Here is a 16,600-nt window from a genome sequence, read left to right on the forward strand (position 1 = left end):
CTCACATCTAGGGCATTTTTGTCAATTCACTCTTTTACAATTAATAAAATTGTAAAAGTAGGGACGGGTTGTCACAATCTACCCACCTTAAAAAAATTTCGTCCCTGAAATTTGAAATAAGTTGCTAAAAGCTAGAGTGGTTGCATAAAATAGAATGTCATTCCGTCGCGATCGGATTGCAATGATTCCTCTTTCATGCCTTCAATCTCACACTTTTCTTCTCCTTCAGTACAATACTATAATATAATACTTTTTTTTTATAAAAACATAAAGTTGAAATATTTATATATGTGTAATAACATCAAAATACATACATAGAATAACATAAAGTTAAAATAATTGTACTAAAATTAAAACTGAACATATAATAATGTCACCTACACACTCGTAGCGTCACGTACTCCAAGGATAAGTTTAGTGTCTTTGGGTTAAGACCAAACAATAAGTAAATGATTAAATGAAAAAAATACAAATACTAACGTAGACAAGCCTAATTGTCCATTTGCTTAAGAAATCCAACGAATAAGTTATCGATATTACATACTGCAGCCTGCAATACCGACAACTCACTATCGTCACAATAAGCAAGCAAATAATTCACAAGGATGCAATATTACCACCTTGCCCGTTATTGGGAAATATACATAAATCATTTGATCAAAGCCTCAATCGCACTTACACACTACCCTCTCGGGCGATGTCGTTAATAATACATAATTTCCTACATCGTAATCTTGATCTTTCAATATACCTGTTGACAATACTCTTTTGTCAATCATGTGTTGTGCGAAAAATCTCTATACAACATCTCAAACGGTGCCATACTCAAAACCGAAAACGCAATTGCAGTTACACGCAACTCTAACAAAGATAAGTGTCAACAATAATCATGCTACATAACAGACAAAACGCAACACATACACTAAGGTTTGGATAGTTTGTTCAGACTTGATGTTAGTCTGAGGGTGAAATGTGGTATTGGCCAAGAACTTAGTACTCATAGCCTTCAAGAAAACTTCCCAAGACTTGGAAGTGAAACGAGCATCACAGTGAGATACAGTAGTGACATGCACACCCTGTAGCCAAACAATGTAGTTCACAACTGACACACCCCGACCGCAGAGGTCGAAGCATGCTGGCCATGACTAGAAGGTAACGTAACCATAAGAGTAAGTGATGTGAAACAGTGACTGAATTAAAATCGAACGAGGACTAATTTAAACTAAACATTGAAAGAGTGCGCAGTCGTGGGAAGAACCCACTACAATTATTCAGAGCATAATAGACAGTACGACCACAGTAAAGTAGTCAAAGTAGTTAAAGTACACTTATTACACAACAATGGATAAGTTCATACTTTTTAGCAAAGCTAATATCAGAATTGTCGGAGGTTTCTCGAGTGACATGAAAAGTATAGCTATCTAGGTCCTGAAGGGGTGAAAAACAAAGTTACGTGGGTTAGCAAAACAATGTTTGTAAGAAAAACCTTTATTTTCGAACATAGTAACCCCTCGCTGTAAAACAAGTATAGTTTCCGTAAAACATACTACTTAGTATGTAAACAAAAGTACAACAGTAATAAAACCAGAAATATGCCAAGTCATGATATATCAAATGCCGCAGTAATATAATCATGTGATAATCAAGTATAACCAAGCGCTCATCCATCTAAGCTGACACACAAGTTTGTACAGATAATTTTTGACACGAATAGGATTGGGTGTAATCAATACACTCTAGTACTACGATCATGTGAAGGTTGGTGTTGAAGCATGGTCACATACGAGTTGGAATTGCCTAATGCAATTTGTACGACAGGACTGGCACCTCACTTGGATCAAAGGCAAGCGAATGGTGCGGATGTGAACATACACATGAAGGACTGGCTATGGCCCTGGGGCGAGTACTAACACTGGTATATAACAATGATGAGCATGTACAAATATGTATGAATGTCATGACAGTAATATCCCAACCATATAGTAGCATTTATCACATTTAATATCACAATAATGATACTTGGCAATATAAGCATAAAAATGGAGTAAATATGCATTTATGGAAACTATAACTATGTATAAATATAAAAACAAACTGCCCACTCACAAATACGTTGTCGGATTGTAGCCTCCAAGCCTTGCATGACCCTATATGTCTTCGGGATACATTTCCCCTGTATGTGAAATAACTATTTTAAATTAATTAATAACACATATACAGAAACTTAAATAAAACCCCCATAGTTTGCTCAAACCAAGGGTTTAAATATACAAAATCGATCTACTCGATGTCGCGGACCTACACAAATTGATAGAAGGTAAAATGGAGGCTGGACTTGCCTTCACGCGCCGTCTAGGGCACGGCCATACGCGCCACCATGTGCAGGCAGAGGCTGACTGAGGCCCTAACGGCCCTTAAGAATATTCTGTTAAATAGTAACGCTATTAAGATATTCCATTAGAGTTGACGGAATATTCTGTCGTCTTCTCCGGTGGTCCTCGTCGGTTGCCGCTGTCTGAACTCGCCGGATTCTGGAAAAAGTTGCTGGTTTCTAGGAAAATTTTCCAAACTTCATAACTTGCACATTTCTTAACCATTTTTCACAAAATTTATATGGAAATGAAGCTTATGAGAAGTAGAACAAGATTATACCTCTTGGAAGTCCAAAAAGTGGACGGAGGTGGCCTGAAAAAGCCTAGAAAGGTATGGTCAAAATTGGAACTTCTTGAAACCAGGTTGTTTCTCGTCAAAGTTTCCTCAAACTCGTCCTAGGAGGCTTGGGGATTTGTAAGAGAGCTTTGCTGACCTTCAAAACTCCTTGACTCTGCCTGAAACTCTCTGAACCCAAATGTACCGATTTCAGACCTTCTGAGTTCGACATCCAAAACTCGGTCGAATCATGATTTGGCCACATAGTTCTGTTCGGTAATGGTGAGGGGAGTTCGACCATGTAGTTTTCAAGTCACGTTGGTGAGGTTTAGTGTTTGTTTGAGTGAGTTGTAGAGTGAGAGAGCTCGGTGAGGGAGAAAGATAGAAGAGAGAGAAAGTGAGTTTCTTTCTGATTGGGTGAGAAGTGCGAGGCAGTGGTCTGATTGGTGTAAGATAAATTATGGTGAAGACTTTTGATTGGTGGTGAAGAGGGAAACCGAGAAAGGAATGGAGGAGAGGAAATGAGGGAAATTGATTGGCTGTTTGTGTGAGGGAGAGGGAACACATATGCTTTTTTTTTGTGGAAAGGTTTTGACTTTTTGATTTTGTACAATTTTAATGTACAAATCTGGTTTCTTACAGTGTTTCAGACACTGTAAATTCATACATGCATGTACAAAATATCTATGGTTAACGTACTTTAACGGAGTGTAACTTTTTCATTACAGATCTGATTCTAATCTAACATGCGCTCATGCGTTTGTAACGACGAACACAATTTAAGTACGAAACCTAGGTAAAAGAAATAATAGTAAAAAACATAGTCCATGCCAAATTACTCTTCTCCCAGAAAGGGTATAGCGTTAAATTACACAAACAGGAAGGAAATTACAGTGAAAATTAGGGACGGGTCATCACAACCTACCCCTTTATGAAAATTTCGTCCCTGAAATTTCCACAATATTGACGAACTAGTTAAAGAACAATCGTGGATAAAGATCCCGCATCTGCTCTTCTGTCTCCCAAGTAGCTTCCTCAACAGAATGGTTTCTCCACAAGACTTTCACTGGTACCTCGTCATACGTCAAATCTGGATTGATTTCCAGTGGCTGAGGAGGAATCACATGTGGAACACATTATGCACCCTCGACAACTGTGGAGGTAGATCAAGTTGGTAAACAACTTCACCAACGCGCTCAATGATTTGATACGGTCTAATGTATTGAGGGCTCATCTTCCCTTTCTTTCCGAATCGTACAACACCTTTCCACGATGACAGCTTTAAGAAGACCCAATCACCAACCTTATATACTATGTCGATTGAATGTCTATCAGCTATACTTTTCTGCCGATCTTGGGTTGCTTTTAGGTTAGCCTTTATCACCTGAATGTTCTGTGTCGTCTCATCCACGATCTTAGGGCCCACCAAAACTCTTTCGCCTACCTCAGACCAACACCTCATGGTACGACATGATTTCTCATACAACACTTCAAATGGTGACATACCAATGCTTCAAATGGTGACATACCAATGCTAGAATGGAAGCTATTGTTGTAGGCGAATTCTATCAACGGAAAACGCTTGTGCCATGCGTCTCCTAACTGCAGAACCGAAGATCTCAACATATCCTCTAGTGTTTAGATAGTTCTTTCTGACTGTCCATCAGTTTGGGGAGGTAGACGGGGTTATAGAGTAATCTCGATCCCAAAGCTTCTTGGAAAGCCACCCAGAACTTTGAAGTAAATCTGGGGTCCCTGTCAGAAATGATACTAACCGAGAACACCATGACACTTGACAATTTCAAAGATGACCAGTTTGGCCAACCGACTCAACAAGTAGTTCTCACGAACAGGTAGGAAGTGTGCTGACTTGGTAAGTCAATCTACTATCACCCAAATACCGTCATAGTCATTTCGTGTATGAGGTAGCTTGTACACGAAATCCATAGTGATATCTTCCCATTTCCACTGGGTATTGGAAGTGGCTGTAGCAATCCAAAAGGCTTCTTTCTTTCCGATTAGACCTGCTGACAGACTGAACAATGACTCACATACTTTGCAATTTCTCTTTTCATTCCAAGCCAATAGTAGAAATGTCAGATGGTATGATACATCTTGGTACTCCCAGGATGCATCGTATAAGCTGAAATATGCACTTTCATCCAGAATTTCTTTCTTTAGTTCTTCCAAGTTTGGTACATACATCCAATTGCCTTGCATCATCATGTCATTAGACTTTTGAATCTTTAGATCTCCCTTTTTGCCTTTCATCACTACCCGTTTTAACCCTTGGGATTCTGCATCATTCATCTAGGCTTCGAGAACACGATCCAACAAAACTGGCCTGACTTGGAAGCTAGCTAGTAGAGCTCCTTGGCGATCCATTTCTAAAGTGGCTACAGTAGATCTTAGATCAGTGAGAAGATGAACACAATATGCATAAAGAGCATTAAGTCGGCCATTAGATTTCCTGCTTAGGGCATTTGCTACAGTATTCACACGACAAGGGTGATACTCAATAGTGCAGTCATAGTCACTGAACAATTCTATCCATCTCCCCTGCCGGAGATTAAGCTATTTTTGAGTGAAGATATACTTTAGGCTCTTATGGTCAGTAAAGATTTTACATATTTCCCCGTAAAGATAATGCCTCCAGATATTCAAAGCAAAGACAATAGCTGCCAACTCGAGATCATGAGTAGGATAATTCATCTTATGGGGCTTTAAGTGTCGCGAAGCCTATGCTATTACATTCCCATGCTGCATTAACACACATCCTAGACCATTCAGAGATGAATCACTGTAGATCTCGAAATTTCCATTGTTGTCAGGAAGTGCTAAGACAGGTGCATGAGTGAGATAGTGCTTCAATTGTTGAAAACTCCGCTCACAATCATTACTCCACATAAATTGAACTCCTTTCCTGGACAACTTTGTCAGAAGTAGTGCTACGACTGAAAAGTCTTTCACAAAGCGTCAATAGTAACCAACAAGTCCAAGAAAACTTCGTCCTTCCATGACAATCTGAGGTTGCTCCTAATTTTCGACTGCTGCTACTTTTTGAGGATCCATGAGAATACCTTGAGTTGATATCACGTGACCCAAGAAAGATACCTGATCCAACCAGAATTGACATTTTGCTGAACTTGGCGTACAATTGATTCTCCCTTAGCTTCTTCAAGACCAGACGCAAATGCTTAGCTTGGTCAGCCTCACTCTTAGAATACACCAGTATTTCATCGATGAAAACAATGACAAACCTATCGAGTTACGGACGGAATACTCGATTCATTAGGTCCATAAAAGTTGTTGGAGCATTCATTAACCCGAATGGCATTCATTAACCTATCGAGTTTGGAAAGCTGTTTTCGGAATGTCATCACTTTTGATCTTCAATTAGTAGTTACCAGACCTTAGATCAATTTTTTAGAAAAAATTAGCACCATAAAGTTGATAGAAAAGATCATCGATACGAGGTAATGGATAATGATTTTTAATCATCACCCTGTACAGCTGTCTGTAATCGATACACAACCTCAAGGTTTCGTCTTTCTTCCTCACAAACAGAACTGGAGCTCCCTAAAAGGAAGTGCTTGGCTAAATGAAACCCTTGTTAACAAGTTCTTGCAACTGAGTTTTAAGTTCTTTTAACTCCGCAGGAGCTATACGGTAAGGTGTAAGAAAAATAGGATTTGTACTTGGAAGTAGATCAATGGTGAACTCCACTTCACGATCTGGTGGGAAGCCAAGTAAATCATTGGGAAAAACATCCAAAAAGTGTCTGACTACTCCAAAGTCTTCCACAGATGCAGTAGTCTCTTCTGTTAACACTACGTGAGCTAAGTAGCCTTGACAACCTTTATTCAACAGTCGCCTCGCCCTCATGGCAGCGATAACTCCATGTTTCAGACCGCTACGTTCACCAATAAACGTGACAGTAGGCATACCTGGTCGGTGAAAGGTAACAATCTTCTGATAACAATCCAAGTTGGCACGATTGTAGTGTAACCAATCCATGCCTAAGATAACGTCAAAGTCAACGATATCTAAAGGAACAAGATTAGCCGGCATGACTACATATTCGATAAGGATGAGACATCCTTGATACTCCCAGCTAACGTAGCAGGTTTTACCTCTAGACATCAAGAACTCTAACTCGTAGCCAAGGGAAATGGGGTGTGGTTGAGTCTTTTGAGCAAACATATGGGAAATAACCGAGTTTGTAGCACCTGAATCAATTAAAATTCTAGCAAAGTGACCTAGAACATTCAACGTACCCATGATTAAGTCGGGATGACCCTAAGCATCCTGTAGGGTGATGTAGTTGACTCTTCCCTGTGCATGCTACCTGCTTCTATGACTTCTGTTCACTTGAGTTTGATTGCCTCTTCCCTGGTTGCCATGACCCTGGTTGGGTTGATTTGCTGGCTTACATGTGCCTTTACTGCTAGAAGTTATATCTAGATTCAGGTACTGTCCTCCAGTCTACATATGTGCTCCACCACCCTGATACGACGTATAGCCTCCCTGAAACTGTTGACAGCTGCCTTGGTAATAAGGAACCTCAGGTAGGTACTGGAATGCTTTCCCTTGGTACGGGGCTACATCCCCGCTAGAATTTTCTATAGAGGAACTGTAGGTGGTAGAGTAGCAGGCTAATTCCTCTGGTTTTGAAGATAATTATTGGCTATATGCCCCATCTATCTGCAAGTGAAGCATCCTCTATTTCCTTTCTTACACTTGCCAAAGTGACGGGTGCTACACCTACGACAGAGCTGAACACCAGAACTGTTGGAGTTTCCTTGACTCTGAAAACTAGAAATGCTAGTCGATCTGCCACCTCTATGAAGTGTACAAGAGTTTGAACCTCTACTGGATGATCTAGAGCTGTTTCCACTTCTTTTGAAGTTCTGAGTTTTTCAAGGACCAAATGACGATTGCCCCCTATTACTGTTCTTTTGGGCATTTTTGTTATCATCATTATCCTCATCATTAGGGGCATTCTCTGAGGCTTCAACACGTAGCAGGATCTCAAAGAACACCTAATAGGTAATGCATGGCGTAATAGTTGCCATAGAACGCAGTTTCTTACGAGTTCCCTTCTTAAAGTGATAAAGCATCTCCTTCGGATTCCCAGCTATTTCAGGACAATAGTGAGAAAGGTCAGTGAACTTTTGGTGGTACTCTATGGTTAACATCTTCCCCTGCTTCAAATTTGCGAACTCGTCTCTCTTTTGATCCTTATACTTCGGAGGAGTGAACCTAGCCTTAAATAGACGTCTGAAAACATCCCAAGATTCTGCTTCCAGACGAAGGAACTAAGTCGCTGCCTTTACCCAGCGATCCGTTTCAATATTTCCATGTCACTGTATGACATGGAAAGTCTTCTCGACGTGATCTATCGAAACTTCTGATTTCTCAAGTCTTTCGTTATTAAAAAAGTTTTGTAGCTGTAAGTTAGATATAGTTTCCAAGGTAGTCCTTTGGGGTGATCCGTTTCAATATTTCCATGTCGCTATATGACATGGAAAGTCTTCTCGACGTGATCTATCCAAACTTCTGATTTCTCAGGTCTTTTGTTATTAAAAAAGTTTTGTAGCTGTAAGTGAGATATAGTTTCCAAGGTAGTCCTTTGGGGTGGACGAACTGAGGATTGAATAGCATTAGCGACAGCCTCGCTGAGTTGATCAAAGTCTGGAAAATTAGTCTCAGAAGGAACACGTGGCTTCCTATGAGGTGGCATGATTATGAAATAAGAAAACAAGAGTTAAAACACACTAGGAAGTTGATAGACCCCAACCGAGGAGGTCAAAGCATGCTGGCCATCACCGGAAGGTGATGTAACTATAAAAGTAAGTGATGTGAAAAAGTGACTGAATTAAAATCGAACGAGGACTAATTTATACAAAACAGTGAAATAGTGCACAGTCGTGGGAAGAACCCACTACAATTATTCAGAGCATAATAGACAATACGACTACAGTAAAGTAGTCAAAGTAGTTAAAGTACACTTATTACACAACAGTGGATAAGTTCATGCTTTTCAGCAAAGCTAATATCAGAACTGCCGAAAGTTCCTCGAATGCCATGAAAAGTACAACTATCTAGGTCCTGGAAGGGCCAAAAACAAAGTTGAGTGGGTCAGCAAAGCAATGTTTGTAAGAAAAACCTTTATTTTCGAACATAGTAACCCCTCACTGTAAAACAAGTACAGTTTCCGTAAAACAGACTACGTAAGTATGTAAACAAAAGTACAATAGCAATAATACTAGAAATATGCCAAGTAATGAAATATCAAATGTCGCAGTAATATAATCATGTGATAATCAAGTATAACCAAGTGCTCATCCATCTAAGTTGACACACAAGTTCATATAGATAATTTCTAGCACAAACAAGGCTGGGTGTAATTAATATGCTCTAGTACTACGATCACGTGAAGGCTGGTGCCGAAGCACGGTCACATACGAGTTGGAATTGCCTAATGCAATTTGTACGATAGGACTGGCACCTAACTTGGATCCAATGCGATCGAACGATCCTGATGTGAACATACACGTGAAGGACTTGCCTTGGCTTTGGGGCAAGTACTAACACTGGGGTACAACAATGATGAGCATGTACAAGTATGTATAAATGTCATGACAGTAATATCCCAACCATATAGCAACATTTATCATATTTAATATCACAATAATGATACTCGGCAATATAAGCGTAAAAATGGAGTAAATACGCATTTATGGAAACTGTAACTTTGTATAGATATAGAAACAAACTGCCCACTCACAAATACGTCGTCGGATCGTAGCCTCCAAGCCTTGCTTGACCCCGTACGTCCTTGGGATACGTTTCCCCTATATGTGAAATAACTACTTTAAATTAAGTATTAACACATATACATAAACTCAAATAAAACCCTATAGTTTGCTTAAACCTAGGGTTTAAATGTATGAAATCGATCTACTCGACGTCACGGACCTATATAAATTGATAGAAGATAAAACGGAGGCCGGACGTGCCTTTACGCACCACCTAAGTCACGGCCATACGCACCACCATGCATAGGCAGAGGCTGACGGAGGCTTTAACAGCCATTAAGAATATTCTGTTAAATAGTAACACCATTACCTGATGCCATTAAGATATTCCATCGTCTTCTCAGGTGGTCCTCGTCCGTTGCCGTTGTCCGCCGCCATCTGAACTCGCCGGATTCTGGAAAAAAGTTGTCGGCTTTTGGGAAAATTTTCCAAACTTCATAACTTACTCATTTCTCAACCATTTTTCACAAAATTTATATGGAAATGAAGCTTATGAGGAGTAGAACAAGATCACACCTCTTGGAAGTCCAAAAAGTGGACGGATGTGACCTAAACAAGCCTTGAAGGTATGGTCAAAATTGGAACTTCTCGAAACCGGGTTGTTTCTAGTCAAAGTTTCCTCAAACTTGTCCTAGGAGCCTTGGGGAGTTGTAAGAGAGCTTCCTCGGCCTTCAAAACTCCTTGACTTGACCTGAAACTCGCTGAGCCCAAACTCACCAAGTTTGGACTTTTCTAGTTCGATGTCCAAAACTCAGTTGAATCACGATCTGGTTACACGGTTGTGTTCGTAATAGTGAGGGGAGTTCAACCATGTAGTTTTTAGGTCACGTTGGTGAGGTTTAATGTTCGTTTGAGTGAGTTGCAGAGTGAGAGAGCTTGGCAAATGAAAGAGAAGAGAGAGTGAGTTTCTTTCTGATTGGGTGAGAGGTGTGAGGGAGTGGTCTGATTGGTGTAAGGTAAATAATGGTGAAGACGTTTGATTGGTGGTGAAGAGGGAAACCAAGAAACGAATGGAGGAGAGGAAATGGGGGAAAGTGATTGGCTGTTTATGTGAAGGAGAGGGAACACGAATCCCTTTTTTGTGGAAAGGTTTTGACTTTCAGATTTTGTACAATTTTAACATACAGATTTGGTTTCTTACAATGTTTCAGACACTATAAGTTCGTACATGTGTGTACAGAATACCCGTGGTTAACATACTTTAATAGAGCGTAACTTTTTTGTTACAGATCCACTTCTAATGTAACATGCGCTCATTTTTTTGTAATGACGAACACAATTTAAGTACGAAACCTAGGTAAAAGAAATAGCAGTAAAAAACAAAGTCCATGTCAGATTACTCTTCTCCCAGAAAGGGTAAAACGTCAAATTACACAAACAGGAAGGAAATTACAGTGAAAATTAGGAACAGGTCGGTACAGCAACGCCTTAGCGATCAGATTCATAGTGAATTTATCTTGAATTTAGCGAAAACTATGTCGAGAAGGCTAAAAGAGCACTCAAGAATATGAGGGTCAAAACAAGTTCATCAAATCAAGAATACAAGGTAATTGGATTGAATGCGTAACATCTCACTACAACAATAGCTTTCGGATTATTCAATCACCAATAGTAAAATTTGTTCAGCAGAGTATTTGTTAGGTGATTGAAACATTAATGGTCAAAACTAAAAATTAGTTATTCGAGCGATTTTCCTTAATGATTTGTTTGCTTCATAACAATATAAAATCCAATAGGGTAGACATGTACTCAAGGTTGACTAGAATGCCTTCCAGCACTAAGAGATGAATATGGAATCAGAGTCAGAGTAGATGCTGAGATCACATCTGCTGAGAATGTCGTCTGCTGAGATCACTTCTCTCAAGAAAAGTACCAACTAAACAAAGGTAATATTTAAGGAATTTGGTAAAAAGCTAACTTTTGATGTATAGAGAATGGATTTTGTCGCTGGAATAGGTAAGAAAGTCATCAACAAGGTTACTACAAATCATCAGGTTATGGAAGAAAACTCGGGCTCTAAAAATTGGTCGAAGAGACCATCAACTCGAAGTATGGGTTAACGGTTTTAATCGTTACCTGATTAAGTTGCTAAAATCTAGGTACGATCCTAAGATTCAGTCTTTTGTCTTCGTGGATGGGTTTGATGTTCCTAAAATAAAGTGTTTAGTTGGGTAAATTCCTAATCGGTATGCTTTTGTAACTAATTTCTCTCAAGGATGTAGAAGTTGTTCAAAAGATACAAAGAAAATTGGTGTAGTACGAGAAAGTGGATCGATAATGTATCTTACTGCACAAATTGGTGATATCCCAGGTAAAATTTTCAGAAATGACACCAAAGGTATACGTCCTCGAAATGTACCATACTACTTCATTTCTCTACAACACGTACTAAAAGATTACTTCATTTCTCTACAACATGTACTAAAAGATTTTCATAGCTTTCTAAATACCCAATTCACTCTCACAGCATGAAAGTAACTCATGCTTCAATTCTAATGTTTGTCGATGGATGTGACCACAAGAATGACTGGTCATGAATGTTTGGGTTGCCTAAATGGGTAATGTGGTTAAAACAACTACGAGTTTACTGTCCTCCTACAAGGTTTTCTCTTAAGTTTCCATGATTGTAATTTCCTTAGCTTAGGTAGTCACTGTTAATCAGTCTATTAGTTGCGCCGCTAATGATCGCAGATATGATATTTTGGTATTGTTCATTACCCTGAAATTGTGAATCACAAAGATATCACTCCCATATACTAGCATTTGTCCAGTATCAGAAATCAAACCACCTGAATACTGATTTACAGTTCCGGGATATCGGAAAACATTGTCAATGAGTAACGCTACCGTAGGCTGATTACAGGTTAGAGCCTGCTCGAGTTGATGGTTTCGGATGATTGGTAAGGAATTGGTCATATGAGGTGGTTTCATTGATTTTAGAGAAAATTGATTACTGCTTATCGAAGATATAACAATTCATACTCTCATGCCTATACTCATCGAATTTGCGAGTACAACATCGAAGGAATTTTTAGGAACTAGTGTTGGTTGAAGTGTTCTAAGGTCGGGAAAAGGAATTTGCTAACAACCTACTTAGAATGGACTTTAACGTAAGTCGATCTTCCTCCTAAAGATCCAGAATTATAACTAGTGTGCTTGAGAAAATTAGTTCTATGGGGACCAAAAGTGAATGTCCCCCTATATGTTCCTTTGTTGAGTGCTACCACTTTAGCACCACATTGTCACTCAAGACGTTTTTGGAAATCTTGATGAAAGTAAAACTTCATATGAATTCTAATAGGTGGTATACTAATAGGTATTGCAAAGAATCAAAACTAATTTTAGTTTCCTATCTCGAAAGGTTTGGTAATGATGACCGAAGAATAATGATGGGATTGATTGGTAATTCTCTGGTGATACACAACTACATTAGCTTGACGTCAAGGCCATAAATACATTCCAAATCGGGATTTTTCCTTAGCAGTGAGCTTCTTTGTTTAAGTCTACAGACGGTCGCCAAAATGTTCTTCTAGAAGGTCAATAAGTCATCCAAGTCCCCCAAAACATAGAAAGGCTAATATAATTTTTGTGCTCAACAAGGTGGCAAGATTTGACACTTAGGTTTAAGAACCAAGAATGCTTACATCATGCGTGTGATGAACGTAATACTGCCTAAACTTATGCTCTGATACCAAATTGACACACCCCAACCCGGAATGTCCACCTGGACTCTGAATTGAGTTGTGTTAGCTGACACCAAAAGGGTGATGAAGCCATAAAGTGTAGTGATACGGAAAATGTGAATAAATTTAAACCTAAAAGTGCCTAATTATAAGAGTGCGCTTATGAGCGGGAATGAACCTATTTCACATGTGATGTTAGAGTATAAGTAAAGTATAGTAAGGTAGGATGAGAATCATACCATCGAAGGTAACCACCTATACTAAGATTTGCCAAGAATCCTCGTCGACATGAAAGCTCAGCACTAAAACCTGGAGGGGCGAAAAACAAGGGTGAGTGGGCCTAAAAATAAAGTTTTATAAAAACCTTTTTGAAAGCATTATAACCGCTCGCCGTAAAACAAGTATAGTTTCCAAATATACGAACTACGTATAGTATGAAAACACTTACCGTAACCTACAATATCTCAAGAATTCAATATGTCACAAAACGCGTAAATAGGCATATAACTACCAGTAATCACAATATCTCGTAGAAATGAACATATCGCATCGAGTGCTCATTGACATATGCTGACACATGAGTTCATGCAGAAGTATTCTGACATGAATAGGACTAGGTGTAATAATGATTTACGCTCTGGTACTACAATCACATGAAGACTGGCACCATATGTATCGTATACGAGTCCTAATTGCCTATACCAATCTAGGACAGGATTGGCACCAACAATGGATCCAAAGTGAGCGTATAGTGCAATGTGAACATACACGTGAAAGACTGGCCCTGGCCTGGGCGAGTACTAACATTGGTGCAGCAACAATGAGCAAATAACATAAATAAAATCATACAGAGGTAAATGAATAATTTACGTTGACATAATACCATTCAATAAATATTAAGCATGGCCATAATTAAAATCCCACAAAAGTATGCATACATATGCATCCGTAGGATTTAGAATAATTTCGCAAATTTCATCATTTTGCTAATTTTTATAAACATTAGACTAATCTAGGCATACGTAAGAAATTCCTTTTCAAATATATGAATGGAAATTATATAATTATATATTATTTAAAAGCAAAGAACCACTCATAGATATTTGCGAGCTCACAACCATTCAAACTAGGAAAGCCGAAGTCTTCGATAATAATCGCACCTAATCATAATATTGGGACTCGTTAGTAAAACCCTACTGAAACGATTAAATTTGAAGAAATAGACGGTGGATTTGGAATCAAGATTTCGAAATATGCTAAGGACGATCAACCACGTTAAAACTTCAAAATTTCACTAAATAGATGTTAAAGACAGACTCGGGGCATTGAAATTAGCCTAGGACAGTTTTCGAGAAAATTATGAAAAAGTCAACAAAAATCAACTAACGGTCAACAGTTAATTTTAACGGAATATTCCATTCTCAAATGGAATATTTTGTTAAAGTTAACTGAAAGGTTAATAGAATATTCCCTCCAAATCTAAAATGGATCTGGGTTGGATATGGCCCACGAATCCGGATCGACCCTTTTTTTTCTCTCAGGTCAGGTTGACCTGTTTGGGCTCAGGGGTCGGTCAGACCCAGTAAAGAAGAACACCGGAATCAGGCTGATTTGGCCAGGAAACTTTCGAGCTTCGTTTAAGCTCGATTTTTAACCATTTCACCCTAAAATTAAACCAAAATAAAGATAGGTGGTGGCTAGTGAGGCCTGAAAATCACGGCTTTTGCTGAAAACTGGGGAAAAGTCTCCCCGAGTTCATCTTTGCACCAAAACCCCCAATAAAGACCTTATAAAGGTTAGAAACATACACCAAAACATGATCTATGAAGTTATGAGTGGTTTTTGGAACTTACCATTGTCGGATATTTGAATACTCGCCAAAGGAAAATATGAACAGTGATGGTGCCACTGGGCAGAGAGAGGTGAAGAGAGAGAGAGAGAGTGATTGCATTCAAAAGCTTGGGGTTGGTGACTTAGTGGTCAGGTGGTGCGTGGTGGCCATCTCGTTGAAGCGGCGACATGCGGTGGTGATGGATGATCTGTTTGCAGAGAAAGAGAGAGATGGCTAAGAGAGTTAGAGTGAGGGAGATCTGGGAGGAGAGAGAGCCCATAATTGTTGGGGGGGGGGGGGTGAGACCTACGTGGAAGAGAAGGAGATGGTGAGTTAAGGTGTGGGCCACACGAGCCACAAAATAAATTAATAAAACATCCTTTAAAAAAATATTAAAATAAAGATATAATAATGTAAAATTTTGAATAAATATATAAAATATAAAATAGTAATTTTTACAAAAGTATTTTCGTATTTGTAGTTCTGTAAAATCTTCTTCGTAACTCCGATTTCGATTCTGCTTGCGCCTACGCGTTCATAATGTTGAGTACTTCGAGAATACTGTAAAATATTAGCTCGTACAGATAACAAAATAACAATCATTGAAAGTCAACAATCTCGCCTCTAAGGCATTTTCGTCAATTCACTCTTTTACAATTCATAAAATCGTAAAAGTAGGGATGGGTTATATATATATATATATATATATATATATTTTTTTTTTTTAAGGTGTTTGGTATTTTTAATTATTTTGATATCTTTATTTTTAATGTGTTTTATAATGTTTTAATCTCACTTTTAAGAGGATAAAACATTTATGAATATGACTGTATCAGAAAAAGAAAAACTTTGTTGGGTCGTTATGTCACATCTCGGCCCGGGCCCCCAGCACATCCCAAGCTCGACTCCACCGTAGCACGATATTATTCGCTTTGGGCCTCCACCACACCCTCACGGTTTTGTTTCTAGGAAGTCACACGATAACTTCCCAGTGGGTCACCTATCATAAGAATGCTCTCGCGTGCTACTCGCTTAACTTCGGAGTTCCAATGAACTCCGAAGCCAATGAGCTCCCAAAAGGCCTCGTGCTAGGTAGAGATGGAAATATACATATAAGGCTTACAAGATCCACTCCCTTGGGTGATGTAAGATGTAACAATCCACCCCCCTTAAAAGCCCGACGTCCTCGTCGACACACATCCGGCCAGGGATTGGCTCTGATACCAAATTGTCGCATCCCGGCCCGGGCCCCCACCACATCCCGGGCTAGACTCCACCGTAGCACTATATTGTCCGCTTTGGGCCCTGATCACACCCTCACGGTTTTGTTTCTGGGAACTCACACGAGAACTTCCCAGTGGGTCACCCATCATGAGATTTCTCTCACGTGCTACTCGCTTAACTTTGGAGTTCGAATGAACTCTAAAGCCAATGAGCTTCCAAAATGTCTCGTGCTAGGTAGAGATGGAAATATACATATAAGGCTTACAAGATCCACTCCCCTGGGCGATATGAGATGTTACACGTTAACTTTAAAATTGAAAGTCTGTCTTTTTGCCTATACTAATACCATATTTGTTGATTTGAATTTTGGACAACAGGTCAAGTAAAATTTA

General features: G+C 39.1%; 1 protein-coding gene across 1 annotated transcript; it reads right to left on the reverse strand.

The window, feature by feature from the left end:
* Positions 1 to 6,246: 6,246 nt before the first annotated feature.
* LOC148690236 (uncharacterized) lies at positions 6,247 to 6,720 on the reverse strand. The gene has a single exon (XM_088687222.1). It carries the CDS (start codon positions 6,718 to 6,720, stop codon positions 6,247 to 6,249), a length of 474 nt encoding a protein of 157 aa, XP_088543348.1.
* Positions 6,721 to 16,600: the final 9,880 nt, after the last annotated feature.

The sequence above is a fragment of the Pyrus communis genome, chromosome 16 (assembly GCF_041283825.1).
Source record: "Pyrus communis isolate YQ-2024b chromosome 16, ASM4128382v1, whole genome shotgun sequence".
Taxonomy (NCBI): Eukaryota; Viridiplantae; Streptophyta; class Magnoliopsida; order Rosales; family Rosaceae; genus Pyrus; species Pyrus communis.

Excerpts from the sequence above, each read along its gene's own strand:
- LOC148690236 (XM_088687222.1), bottom strand. The coding sequence starts at position 6,720 with ATGCCGGCTAATCTTGTTCCTTTAGATATCGTTGACTTTGACGTTATC.